Source organism: Helianthus annuus, chromosome 5 (assembly GCF_002127325.2).
Source record: "Helianthus annuus cultivar XRQ/B chromosome 5, HanXRQr2.0-SUNRISE, whole genome shotgun sequence".
Classification (NCBI taxonomy): domain Eukaryota; kingdom Viridiplantae; phylum Streptophyta; class Magnoliopsida; order Asterales; family Asteraceae; genus Helianthus; species Helianthus annuus.
Genome location: NC_035437.2, coordinates 79,709,720 through 79,724,838, shown reverse-complemented (window position 1 = coordinate 79,724,838; position 15,119 = coordinate 79,709,720). Strand labels below are relative to the sequence as shown.

Below are 15,119 nucleotides of genomic sequence, written 5' to 3'. Positions count from 1 at the left end.
TATGCCCATTGTGTGCATACTTAGTACAATTGTTTACATCACATGCCTTCATTTTGGTATAACATTTGGTTTGTTTAACATGGAACAATACATTCATTAACATTAGCTACGCCGTTCGTTAGTAGGTAGTGGTACCATAGGAAATGACAACTCACGTTCCTGAAATCCTGGGTTTGTTTGGATTGGAAGGAATGACCGAATTCGATATACATAACTTAGATAAACCATTAATTTGTTTAAGGGTTTATCACCACAGTCTCAAGGCTTGGATGTATGCATATTTCACAATACCGCATAAATGTTTGTATCAGTATAGCATGCATTGTTCCACAAAACATAACGTTGATTTAAACCATGTTTTACTTCAATACCTTGTTTTGTGCATTTTACATATGGTTTAGTTGATACATCTCACTTACCATACAAGATATATTTTGGGTACACATTACATGATCTACATTAAACATAACCATTTTGACATTGATATACATACTTGGTGGTTTACATTGAACATAGACATTTCGATATGGTTTACACAATAACACTTGACAATTGGTTTATACATGAAAAATTTACATGGTGGTTGGTTTGGGTAAATGGTTTGAGTAACGTGGCGTATGTAATATGATACAAACATGGTGGATACGCCGCTGGTACTTCCTATGTATAAATGCTTGTATTATATTACATATCGTAGCGTTATCTAAATCATTTCAGTTTAGACATATTACATTTTACACAAATAACATATTCTTCACAAGACATTATCTTTACAAACAACTTATCTTATTCAAACTCATTTTACTAGGTTATTCATTTAACCTTACACTTCATTTATACATATCATCTGATCTTATCGTTTTTCATACGATTTACAAAACAAAACAAATTACAAGGTTCATGACTGACTGTTATTAAACATATTCTTTAAACTCAAGTCATGAATCCCATTTTCACAAAACCTATGTATCTCACAGGCATTTTTATGCTGACGTACCTACTTTCACATGTGTTTTCAGGAGCTATCGTGTAGGATGACAATGGTGACACTAGGGCGGACCTGTGCCTTAGAGACTAAAAAAAATGAAGATAGACTAGTTTAATTATGTCACGAACTCTTTGTTTTCCTGTTTAAACAATGTATTACGCTTCTTTAATAAATAAAATGTAACTTTGATTTCCATGGTTATGAAACAATTAATTCTGTCCCAACACTCCCCGGCGTTTTCGCCGCGGTTGCATGTTATACGCGGCCGGGGTGTGACAGAAGAATTGGTATCAGAGCCAATGGTTATACGGAATTAGGTTATTAGTAATACTTTGACCTAGACTATAACTTTCTAGGACCCTAACACAAGTTATCTTGTGTTTATATTTTAAAAACATGCACTTCACCTATCCTTAGGTGATAACCACAACGAGAATCTCGATTCCGAATCCGCTTTGATAACTAATCATCTGTTCTAGGATGATTGATTACTAGGTTTTGAACCCTCTGTTATATGGTTTTGAACCCTTTTGAATTTTCAAAAGTCTCGTCAAAGTTTTGGGTTTTAATAGTGTGAAACACGTGCGAACTGGAAGAGTGAATGCCTGTACCCTGGGTTTTCTGTCTAAGGCTAGAGTGTTCGTACAAATCCACATAATCGGACCAGTCACTCTTACCTGGGAACTCTTGGGGTGAGTGTTCACTTATAGGCGAGCATGTCTTCGCAATGCATTATAATCGACCCACTTACTTTGACTAGACATTTCGTGTCGCTTGTTTGCTTTGCGATGCGTAACCACCATCTTTGCTTTTGTTGATTCTGTTTCATCTCATTCTCTTCATCCAATCATCTCACTCGTTTCCTTTCATGTTTTCCTCTTTTAGAATGCCTCCTCGACGCGAACACCAGATAGCAACTGCCGAGCTGGCAGAAATTATTGCGCAGCAGATGGCTGCTCAATTCCCAAATCTCTTTGCTCAATGGAACCAAGCCAACAACAACAACAATGGTACATGCAATTTCAAGAATTTTAACTCGGCTAAACAACTCAAGTTTAGTGGTTCTGAGGGAGCAACTGGGCTTCTTCAATGGTTCGAGAGCATTGAGAATACTTTTCGCCACGTTCAGTGTCCGGATAATTGCAAGGTCGAGTTTTCTTCGAGCGTGTTTCAAAAGAGGGCTCTCACATGGTGGAATGGGGTAATGAGAGACCGTGGTGCAGAAGTTGCTCTAGCACATACATGGGCTGAGCAAAGAGCTCTTATGATGAGGGAGTTTTGTCCTCGTCATGAACAACGAGCGTTGGAGAAGGAGTTTGATGATTTGAAACAAGATAGTGGCGAGCACAGGGCATATACTGATAGGTTTAAGGAGTTGAGTCTGCTTTGCCCGACTATGGTTGCCCCACTCGACAAGGCTATCGAAAGGTACATCAACGGCCTGCCTGACTCGGTACAAGACATTATTACTGGTAGCAACCCTACCACACTCCGTCAGGCAATCGAGTTATCAGCGACGCTGACTGAGTCGCAGATTCGAAAGAATAAATTACACAGGAAGTGTGACAAGGGCAAGAAACAGTCGTCTGACAAGGAAGATAGCAAGAAAGGTCAAAACAAGAATGGAAAGGATTCTGGTTCATCAAAAAGGGCAAAGAAGCGTAAGGCTTCCCAAAACTATGCTGTCACTGCCCAAGCTAACCAGGCAGCTCCCAACCAACCCGCACAGCCTCCAGCCAAGAAGCCCTATTCAGGAAGTGCACCTTTGTGCAATCGATGCAACAGTCACCATCAGCCGCAACATCAGTGCCGCTTCTGTACTAACTGTGGGAAGTCAGGTCATCTTGCTGATGTTTGTCGGTTTGCTCAAAATCGCGCAGTTCAGAACCCTGCTCAACAAGTTGCTCAGCCTCCTGCTCAGCAACAGGGTCAGGCTGCACGACCAAACTACCTACCAGGTGCTTGTTATAACTGCGGGGATCTGACCCATTACAGAAACCGGTGCCCAAGACTAGCCAACCAGAATCAGAATGCAAACCAGAATCAGGCTCAGGCTCGAGGGCGAGTCTTCAACATGAATGCTCAAGAGGCACAAGCAGATGATAATGTGGTGAACGGTACGTTCTTTATTAATAATCAGCCTGCATCTGTTCTTTTTGATTCGGGTGCCGACAAGAGTTTTGTGTCATTGTCTTTTGAGCCAATGCTTCGCGTGTCTAGAACGAAACTAGGTAAACCTTTGACAGTAGAGGTTGCCAGTGGTGAACCCATTGTTCTTAATTCTGTTCTACGCAACTGCCAGTTGAACCTTAACGACCATATTTTTCCTATTGACCTCACGCAAATGCAACTTGGAAGCTTCGACGTTATAGTGGGTATGGATTGGTTATCTAAGCATCACGCAGAGATAGTTTGTTCTGAGAAGATTGTTCGTGTGCCGCTGTCGACATGCGAGATCCTACAGGTTCGTGGTGAGAAGCCTGCCGGTGGTCTCAAACACCTGTCTTGTTTTAAAGCACGGAAGTATCTACGGAAGAACTATGTGGCTTTCTTAGCACATGTTACAGCAGATAAAGGCAAGGGTAAGTCTATTTCAGATATTCCTGTCGTTCGGGATTATTCTGAAGTTTTCCCTGAAGAGTTACCTGGTCTACCTCCAGCACGCCAAGTCGAGTTCCGTATTGATCTCGTACCTGGTGCAAATCCCATTGCCAGAGCTCCATACCGTCTTGCACCGTCTGAGATGCAAGAATTATCTAAGCAGCTTCAGGAGCTCTCTGACAAAGGTTTTATCCGTCCTAGCTTTTCACCTTGGGGTGCTCTCGTTCTCTTTGTAAAGAAGAAGGATGGATCTTTTAGGATGTGTATCGATTATCGTGAGCTTAACAAGCTCACCATCAAGAATCGATATCCCCTACCTCGCATTGATGATCTCTTTGATCAATTGCAAGGCGCTTCTTATTTTTCAAAGATTGATCTACGATCTGGATATCATCAGCTTTTTTTTTGGGTAAAGGGTTACCCCGGTGATTCTATTAAAAAATGCAACCGCAATTAAGTACAAGTAGTGAGGATATGTTCCACACTAGTTCATATACAGGACATGCCCCATATATGTAAAACAAAGCAAAAACCAAAAACCAATAACACCCCATAACCTAGTCTACTATACATCATGACACGACATCTAGTAGACAAACAATGCAAAAACACAAAACAAATCCTCAACCACCATCATCAAATATGAAGAAGCCACAAAACAGCAACCCCTTCAGACGAAAAACAGCTAGCCTATCCATTCGAGAACTTGGTAGAAGAGGTGCTTGCCCCTGCTTTCGAAGAGAAAGGATGAGTACCCGATGTCATAAATGCACTAGTTTCATTGTAGACTTCTTCAACCTCCTCCTCATCCGATTCCTGCTGGTCATGCTGAGCTTCACCATTTTTACCCACTTGCTTACCCGTATCCGATAGAACATCAAACGGATTGTGCGTTTTGACACTAGGTGGCGGACCTGAGGTAGTAGCCCCCCCCCCCTGCGGCTTGGATCCAATCGGCCGATATTCGAATTTCTGCTTCTGTTTATTAACAGGAAACCCTGATTTCCTAGCCGCTTTTTTGCGCTCCACATCCGTAAATCCCTCTTTGTCTACAGCCGGCTGCTTCACTTGCTTCCGGGTGTTGCTTCCCTCTTGTTTGTTCTGACCCGTTATCGGCCCCTTAGGAGCCCTCCTAGGCTGTCTCGGGCAGGAATCATCAGAATGACCAAACACCGTACAATGAGCACACCTAAGAGGACTCCATTCATATTCAACCGACAAAACCACTTTACTAAAGCCTTCCCCCTCCAACTCTGGAACTGCAATAACTATCTCCTCCTTAAACCCATTTTCAGCTGAAATCTCTACTAACGCTCTCGCGTAGCTACTCCTCCCCCAATTATCTGTGCACATAGATGAAGTGTACGTGTCCAACATCCTAGGCTCACCAATAGCCGTAGCAATCATACTCAATCCATCCTCCGTATACGCAGCAATCGGAACATCATGGATTTTAACCCACACTTGCAGCTTCTTTACCTCCTTCTTTTCTAACATAGAAGTAGGAGACCAAATATGCAAAAACAAAGGCTGTGAACGGATAATCCAAGGGCCTTCTTTAAGAACATTCAACATACCAGCTTCATCATCAAACTTAAAGAAAAAGAACCCATTAGCATTCATCATTGATTTCTGTAATCCAAACCTCTTCCACTGGTTCTTTACAAAATAGTCCACAACCGGATATGCAACTCTGTCTCCTAGGAAGTAACCATACAGAGTGTTCGCTAATTTTTCTTTCACTGCTCTAACCGAATCACGAGGCAGAACCACATCACAACCCTCATACGTAACCGTGCTAGCAAGAGATCGGAAATTTACCTTAACAGGTTTGGCTGCTAGAACCGATTCAACATATGACATCGGTTTTGATTTGTTACCACCATCACTAGTCATCCCGGACGATCTTATATTCTCTAACCCAGCCGGTTCAGCAACATGAACAGAATTAGGAGGCACATAAGTACTGCTAGAACGTGAGTTTCCAGCCTTGGTGTGTCCTGAATCCTTAGCCAAATCCTCGGATGTTGATGAATCCAGATTCTGCAGTTGAACGGGTCGGGAAACCTTTGTAAGTTCATCAATTATGTTTATCCCACGTTTTGGCTGCACCGAATTACCGTTAACATCAAGAAGCCGATCAGCAATCTGTTGAAGAAGACATTCCCAAGACAACATTCCGCACTCGTTATGGACATTATGAGTTCACAGTCATGCCATTCGGTTTGACTAATGCTCCTGCTGTTTTCATGGACTTGATGAATAGGGTCTGCAAACCTTATTTGGATAAGTTCATCATCGTTTTCATTGATGACATTTTAATATATTCTAAGACGCGAGCTGATCATGAGCAACACCTTCGTCTTACGTTGGAACTCCTAAAGAAAGAGCAGCTTTTCGCCAAATTCTCCAAGTGTGAATTCTGGCTTAAAGAGGTTCAATTCTTAGGACACATTGTCAACGAACAAGGTATTCATGTGGATCCCTCCAAGATCAGCGCGATTAAGGATTGGGATACACCTACTACTCCTACTGAAGTTCGTTCTTTTCTTGGTCTAGCGGGTTATTACCGCCGCTTCATTGAGAACTTCTCAAAGATTGCAGTTCCTCTAACTGCTCTAACTTAGAAGAACAAGTCATTTGATTGGGGAGTCAAACAAGAGGAAGCGTTTCTGACTTTGAAACAAAAGCTTTGTGACGCGCCTGTCCTAACTTTGCCCGAGGACAATGATGATTTCGTCGTTTATTACGATGCGTCTAAATTAGGTCTTGGCCGCGTCCTGATGCAAAGAAACAAAGTCATAGCATACGCATCAAGGCAGTTGAAGATACATGAGAAGAATTACACCACTCATGATCTGGAGTTGGGTGCAGTTGTCTTCGCTCTTAAAATCTGGAGACACTATTTGTACGGTACAAAATGTGTGGTTTTCACAGACCACAAAAGTCTCCAGCATATCTTCAATCAGAAAGAACTCAACATGAGACAGCGACGTTGGGTTGAACTTCTAAACGACTACGACTGCGAGATTCGCTACCATCCTGGTAAGGCGAATGTCGTAGCCGATGCATTGAGTCGCAAGGAACGTACTAAGCTTCATTGTGTTCGTGTCCAATCTGTTATTCAAGCTCAATCCGATATCCAAGCACGTATTTCTCAAGCTCAACAATCTTGTGTTTCACAAGGCTTGATGGATAAGGAATTTCCTTATCACATAACACCTGCTCTTGAACTGAAGGACAATGGATCGTATTACTTCATGGACCGTTTGTGGGTCCCAAGCCAAGATAATCTTCGTACCCTGCTTATGGATGAAGCCCATAAGTCTCGTTATTCTATTCATCCTGGCTCAGATAAGATGTATAAGGATCTTCGTATTCAGTATTAGTGGCCTGGTATGAAGAAAGACATTGCCTTATATGTATCAAAATGCCTTACTTGTCTTAAGGTGAAGGCTGAACATCAGCGTCCTTCCGGTTTATTGGAGCAACCAGAGATCCCAGTTTGGAAATGGGAAAACATTACTATGGATCTCATTACTAAACTCCCGCGCACAAAGAAAGGTCACGATGCCATCTGGGTAGTCGTTGATCGTCTTACCAAGTCAGCGCATTTCTTGCCAATCCGTGAGGATTTTTCGGCTGACAAACTTGCTCAAATCTACGTGGATGAAATTGTAGCTCGACATGGTGTTCCTTTAAACATCATTTCTGACAGAGATGCTCGTTTCACTTCTCATTTTTGGAGAACCATGCAATCTGCTATGGGGTCCCAACTTAATCTGAGCACAGCTTATCATCCGCAAACGGATGGTCAATCTGAAAGAACAATCCAGACACTGGAGGATATGCTTAGAGCTTGTGTGATCGATTTTGGTGGTAGCTGGGATTCACATCCTCCATTGATTGAATTCTCCTACAACAACAGTTATCACTCCAGCATCAACATGGCTCCTTTCGAGGCTCTCTATGGTCGAAAATGTCGTTCACCAGTCTGCTGGAATGAGATCGGCGAGGCTCAGCTTACTGGACCTGCCCTCATTTTATGGGTAAAAGGTTACCCCGGTAAATTTTATAAATCACCAACCAAATAAAAACAGGGTGTGCCAAGACACTGACACAAACTACTAGTCAAGACAAACCAAGACTAGAACATCCAAGAACAACAACCAACGACAAAATCATACAACCAGAAAAAAGGAAACAAAGCCCGACAACTAAGCCTCTAGCAACAGGACACCGAACAATAACAAGCTCTAGCCCGGGTCACAATCCAAATTCTTTATCGAAATCTGCCAGGTATCCAAGAGGTTACGGTGCTTCCGGTCCCTCCCAAGCTTGAACCCCATAATCTTCAATCGAACCGTACTGATGATAACATGGGAAAGCATATCAGGGGTTCGTTGGACACTAGAAAATAACCGGTTATTCCTCTCTTGCCATACATAGTACGTAGCAGCCGCAATAAGGAGCTTACCAACAATCCGGTCAAGCTTGCGAGAATTTGCATTTTGAACCATCCACTGCATAACCGAGGACCATGTGTTATTGACACTCTCCATGTTGACCATTTTCCTCACTGAATCCCAAACTTCCGTGGCAAAGGAGCATTGAAAGAAAAGGTGGTCTCTAGAATCTCGATCATGGTAACAAAGAGGACAACACATAAGAATCAGATTTGTAGTACTACCCGCTTCCCAAGTAGCCATCCTGTCTTGCGTCTTTAACTTATTAGTTATCACTAACCACATATGGAATGAATGCCGAGGAATGCATTGACTGAACCAAATCGAGTCAACCCAATCAACCCTATCACCCCTATGACGCAAAGTATTCCAAACTTCCCAAGACCGAAAATGACAAGGTTCCCTTCCATATCTTTCCAACTACATCGATCAGCCATATCAACTAAAGGATGCGGTGAAGGAATATTTATAAGAACCGGAAAAATATCGAACCAAGCTTGAGGCCATTTCCATTGGCCGATATCATCAATAAGATCCGCAACAGTAGACCGAAGGTTAAGACCCGCATTGGCTATTGCCCGAGGAGAAATAAAGGATCTGAGAGGACTACAAGAACACCAGTTATCACTCCAAGCATTCGTTTGCCGACCGCTCAGGATAGACATCTAAATATAAGGCCTTATGTGATTACGAATTGCAAGAATATGTCTCCATCCCCAGCTTACACTACCACGTTTCGTCACCTCCCAGAAGTTCGTACCTTTCAATTTGTAGGAATGAATCCATTGTACCCAAAGAGAAGGACGATTGTTAATAATACTCCATACATGGCCAGCAAGTAATGCAATGTTCACATCCTTAATACTGCGAACACCCAGACCCCCTTCTTCTTTCGGCAAGCAAACATTGGACCAAGCAACTTTTGAACGAACATTCCCCTGAATACCACCATTCCAAAGAAACCGACGCATAGTCTTTTCAAGCTCTTTAACAATACGAACCGGAAGCATAAAAACAGAAGCCCAATATGTGTACATAGAAGCCAGAACCGAATTGATCAGTTGAAGCCTACCTGCAAAGGATAAAGATCTTGACATCCAATTATCAATTCGACGTTTAACTCTCTCAATAAGGACTTTACAATCCCTATAAGCAAGACGGGTAGAAATCAGCGGGACTCCAAGGTAACGAACCGGAAGGGTACCCTCCTGAAAAGGCATCAACCCAAGAATTTGCGTTTTCACATGGTTAGGAACATTGCAAAAGAAAATCGTACTCTTAGGAGCACTAGGAACCAAACCCGATATCTTTGTAAAGCAACCCAAAGCATCCCTTAAAACTTTAACCGAGGGCCGATCACCATGAGCAAATATGAATAGATCATCCGCAAACGAAACATTTATAATTCTTTGCTTAGCACATAGAGAGTGGAATTTAAACGACGCATGAGTTCTCGCTGCATGTTGAAGGAGAAGAGACAAGACTTCCATAACTAGCGTAAACAAATACGGAGACAAGGGGTCCCCTTGTCTAAGGCCCCGCTTCCCATAGAAGAAGCCATGAATGTCACCATTGATGCAAAGGGAATACGATACCGTAGAAACGCACGTCATAATCCACTTTACCATTTTCTGATGAAAGCCAAACCTCAATAAAACAGTTTCCAGGAAAGACCAGTTAACTGTATCATATGCCTTCTGAATGTCGATTTTCAAAGCACATCTAGAAGGACCTCTATTGATATGATAATTGTGCATAAGTTCTTGCGTGAGGAGGATGTTATCGGATATCTTACGACCAGGAACGAAAGCCGATTGGTTTATGCTAACCAAGCTATCCGAATTGCCTTTAAGGCTATCCGTGATGATTTTACTGATGCATTTGAATAGCACATTACAACAAGAAATCGGTCTATAATCAAGAACCAAATTTGGGGCCTCCTTTTTAGGCACCAATGCAATGATCGTGTGATTAATCTGTTTAAGCAATTGGCCATTATCAAAGAAAGCAAGAACTGCGTCCGTAACTTCCTCACCAACAGTATCCCAAGCATGTTTAAAGAAGGCTGAAGTGAACCCATCAGGCCCCGGAGCTTTGTTTTCCCCAATGCTAAACATAGCCTTTTTTACTTCCTCTCTGGTCACCGGACGAACCATATGATTTGCAGCATCACTAGAGAGAGTATTAATAAACAAGTTATCAATATCAAGCCGGTCAACATGGTCCGGATTACCCAAGAAATCCGTGTAATGAGTAACAAAAACAGCCGGGACATCATCACCCTCAAACTGATTACCATGAGCATCTTTGATACACGAAATTTTACTTCTCGCATTTCTACTTTTCACACACTTGTGGAAATATGAAGTATTAGCATCACCCGCACTAAGCCAATCAACCTTAGCTTTCTGCTTAAGAAAGCATTCCTCATCATAAGCCGCAACTTGAAATTCACGAAGACACGTAGATTGCAAATCACGAAGGCATGAATCCGATGGGTTTGCGTCTATTTGCTGCTGAAGATGATCTAGTTGCGTTAAACAACTAGATCATCTTCAGCAGCAAATAACTCGGCTTTATCTATGGAGGACTATCTTGTTGGATCGTCGACATTATCCATTGGAATGAGAGAGTTTTATGATTGCATCCAACATAATGAGCTAATTGATGTCAAGAGCCATGGGATGCACTTCACTTGGAACCAAAAGCCGAAACAAGGAGTGGGTGTGTTAAAAAAGATAGATAGGATCATGGGTAATGTGCACTTCTTGGACTCTTATCCTGATGCTTATGCTTTATACCACCCTTACCGTGTTTCGGACCACACCCCGTGTATTCTTAAGATACATAGTTTGAAACGTGATCGGCCAAAACCTTTTAAGTTCGCGAATTTCCTGGTGTCCAAGGAGGGTTTCACTCAGTGTGTTTCTAATGAATGGGCTAAGAAGATTCAAGGGGTCACTATGTTCTCGGTGGTTAAGAAGCTCACGGCCTTGAAGTCTCCCCTGAGACGTCTTTTATTCATGCAAGGCAATCTTCATGAACGGGTCAAGTCTTTGAGGTTGAAGCTGGATGACCTTCAAAAGGCTATTGATACTAACCCGCTGGATCTTATGCTTAGAGAGGCCGAGGCTAGGTGTCTCAAGGAGTTCCAATCGGCCTCCTATGATGAGGAGTGTTTTTTAAAACAAAAAGCCAAAGCGGAATGGTTGGCGGCAGGGGATTCTAATACGAAGTACTTTCATAATTGTGTGAAAACTAGAAACGCGTACAATAAGATTCATAACATCCAAGATGCTAACGGTACTCAGTTTAATGGCGATGACGTTTATGCCGCTTTTGTCAACCATTATTATGACTTTTTGGGCAAAGCGCGTAATGTGGATAAGCTGGACTTTAATGATTTATGCACTAATGTCCTCAATCCTAACATTGCAACGTCTATGATTCGTCCTGTTACAAGTGAGGAGATTAAGAGTGCCATGTTTTCCATAGGTGAGAACAAGGCTCCGGGTCCGGATGGGTTCACATTGGCGTTTTTTAAAAGTTCTTGGGAGATTGTTGGGAATGAGGTTACGAAAGCTATCCAGGAATTTTTCGTTAACGGGAAGCTGCTGCAACAAGTAAATCATACCATCATTGCTTTGGTTCCAAAGGTTAAAACCCCCAACTCGGTAGGTGATTATCGGCCGATTTCCTGTTGTAATGTGCTGTATAAGTGTATCAGCAAAATTATAACTGACAGGATTAAAGGTAGTCTGGATGTCTTGGTGAATATAAGTCAATCTGCCTTTGTTCCTGGTAGAAAGATATCGGATAATATCCTCCTGACACAAGAGCTTATGCATAATTATCACCTGAATATTGGGCCTCCTAGATGCGCGTTTAAGATTGATTTACAGAAGGCATATGACACGGTGAGCTGGTCCTTCCTTGAGGACATCCTGATTGCGTTCGGATTCCATCACAAAATGGTTAGTTGGATAATGACTTGTGTAAGCACGGTTTCATATCCGTTGAACATTAATGGTAATTTACATGGGTACTTCAAGGGCAAGCGGGGGTTAAGACAAGGTGACCCGATGTCACCTTACCTTTTTTACTTTGGTTATGGAGACCCTTTCGCTATTACTAAGGAATGCAGCTACTTCTAGTAATGCGTTTCGGTACCATCCTCACTGTAAAAAACAGAAGATTATAAATATTTCATTTGCAGATGACTTATTTATATTTGTCAACGGTGATGCTACTTCGGTTAAGGTTGTGAGGGATGCTCTTCATCAGTTTTCTGTGGCCTCGGGTTTGGTCCCTAATATGTCTAAGAGCACGGTTTTCTTTGGTAATGTTCCGAACTCTATCAAGCAGGAAATTCAAAGCATTCTTCCGTTTCAAGTGGGTGTCCTTCCTGTTCGCTATTTGGGGGTTCCACTAATTTCCTCTAAGCTTTCGTATAAGGAATGTAAGATTTTGGTTGAAAAAGTGGAAAAGAAGATTGATAACTGGACGACTAAAACTCTTTCCTTTGCGGGTAGACTACAGCTAGTGAAATCTGTTCTCTCGGCTATGCATATATATTGGGCTATGGTGTTCATGTTACCAGCTCGAATTATAAATGATTTGGAAAAGCGCATGCGGGATTTCTTATGGTCTGGCAATTACCATCGGTCTGCTAAACCAAAGGTAGCTTGGAAGATTGTATGCCTTCCGAAGGATGAGGGTGGGTTGGGAGTTCGTAGCTTATCGGATGTTAATAAAGCCCTTTTGACGTCTCATGTCTGGAGCATCCTTACATGTAGGAAATCGTTATGGGTTCAATGGATACATAGTTACAAACTAAAAGGTAGAAACTTTTGGGAGGTTCCTTGTCGAGGTCGCATGACATGGGGATGGAGGAAACTACTTGCCATCCGTAGCCTGATTCGGCCGTTCGTGTGGAAATCTATTGGTAGTGGGACTGATACAAATGCGTGGAGTGACATTTGGTGTGATCCCGGTCCTCTTCGTAACCTTATTACCCCAAGAATTATCGCTAATGCAGGTTTTAATCTACAATCTTCGTTAGCGGATATAGTGTCTCCGGATGGGGAGTGGAGGTGGCCGATTGCCTGGTACAATCTTTTTCCAGTTTTAATTAATCTAGTGTCTCCTATTCTACGGGAGAATGTTCGTGATCGGCTGGTTTGGAAAGACTTAGAAGGAAATACATGTTCATTTACTTCTTGGGAGGTTTGGAATAGTATTCGTCACCATGAAAGCAAAGTAAACTGGGTGAATATGGTGTGGTTTAAACAATGTATCCCTAAACACTCGTTCCACATTTGGCTTGTTATTCGAAACAAACTGAAGACGCAAGATCGGTTATCTGTTTGGGAAGCGGGTAGTGCAACAAATCTAAATCTCATGTGTTGCCCTTTATGTTGTTTTAACGGGGACTCGAGAGATCATTTGTTTTTTGAATGCTCTTTTGCGGCTCAGGTTTGGAACAATGTTAGGATGATGACCAATATGGAGCATGTGAATGGTGAATGGTCTGATATTATGGCTTGGATGGAACAAAACGTGAGTCTGAAGAAACCCGACAACGTCATTAGTCGTTTTGGTGATTGCGGCTGCATCCTACTTTGTATGGCAAGAACGGAACAACATGTTGTTTACTCGGAGACAACGTACGGCTTCGGTGGTTGCTCAGGAGGCTATTATGACTGTCCGTACGAGAATTTTGAACTTCAAGTTTAAACGGAGATTCGAAAACGGAAGCTTGATGGAGAAGTGGAAGATTCCTAGAAGCAATTTGGAGATAGAACCGGACTAGTGTAGAATTCTTATTTTGTATCTTGTTTGTGAATTGGCCGTGTTTGGCTTGGGTGTGTTTGTGGCTTTCGTTGCCTAGTAGTGTCTGTTTGGTCGTTTGCGTCTAGTCTTGGTATGCCAGGGCTAGCAATATTGTGGTATTTCTGCCACACTCTTGTTTTTTATTGGTTTTGATTTATAAAATTCACCGGGGTAACCCTTTACCCAAAAAAAAGATGATCTAGTTGCTTTCGAAGAGAAGACACTCGTTCATGAAGAATACCCTGCTTATGAAGAATCTTGCGAAATACTGGCTTGAGGTTTTTCATTTTCTTGACAACCGAAAACATGGTATGACCCGTAACATTATTAGACCACTCCTTAACAACAGCTTGCATAAACTCCGGTTTAGACGTTATAAAGTTCGGGAATTTAAAAGGTCTCGGCTTTGGACGGAAACCCGAAGACGATTTAAAAACACAAGGAGTATGATCCGAAATGCGAGGAGGGTGAAAAAAAGCAAAACCCTCCGGAAATAAAGAAAGGAGATGAATATTACCCATAATCCGATCTAGCTTTTTCAAGACACCAATACCCTCTCTCGGCTTCTGGTTCCAAGTGAAATGCATACCATGACAAGGAATATCAAGAACCTCCAATTGCTTGACACATTCATAGAAATCCCTCATGCCAATAGAAAGGCTAGACGAACCAGAAGAACAGTCATCTAGACTAAGAGCCACATTAAAATCACCAAGAATTAGCCACGGCTTATCTCGCGCCAAACTATTATGCTTAGAAAGGTCCTCCCATAGCACACGTCTAGCTTGGTAAGAATTTTCTGCATAAACAAACGAACAAAGAATCACTTTCCTGTCAGCCTTAAAATGGATCTGTGTGTGAATAACTTGGTCCGATTGGGATATTACCATTAAGTCCACGTCATCCGCATTCCATCCTAGAATTATTCGGGTACCTCTAGAACACAAACCCCCATTAGACGTCCAACTCCAAGAACGAAAAACTTTGTTACAAATTCTATCTAAGTTATTCACTTGGACATGAGATTCCAAAACCGCACAAACACTAAGCTGATTCTCAGTAATAAGAACCCGAACCTCGTTTTGTTTCAGGGGACGATTCAAACCCCTAATGTTCCATGCAGCTATACTACCCATTTAAACCCGTTAAACCGGGAGTGCTTGCCCCCTCAGCGTTTTTCCCAACAGATTTACTCGACATAAAGTTAGCCATTTCCGTTTGGACTCTGTCAA

General features: G+C 42.2%; 2 protein-coding genes across 2 annotated transcripts; both read right to left on the bottom strand.

Annotated features, from left to right (window-relative positions):
- Positions 1 to 7,845: 7,845 nt before the first annotated feature.
- LOC110943252 lies at positions 7,846 to 8,298 on the bottom strand. Its single transcript, XM_022185003.1, has one exon. It carries the CDS (start codon positions 8,296 to 8,298, stop codon positions 7,846 to 7,848), a length of 453 nt encoding a protein of 150 aa, XP_022040695.1.
- Positions 8,299 to 14,066: 5,768 nt separating this feature from the next.
- LOC110943254 lies at positions 14,067 to 14,777 on the bottom strand. The gene has a single exon (XM_022185004.1). It carries the CDS (start codon positions 14,775 to 14,777, stop codon positions 14,067 to 14,069), a length of 711 nt encoding a protein of 236 aa, XP_022040696.1.
- Between the last annotated feature and the right edge of the window lie 342 nt (positions 14,778 to 15,119).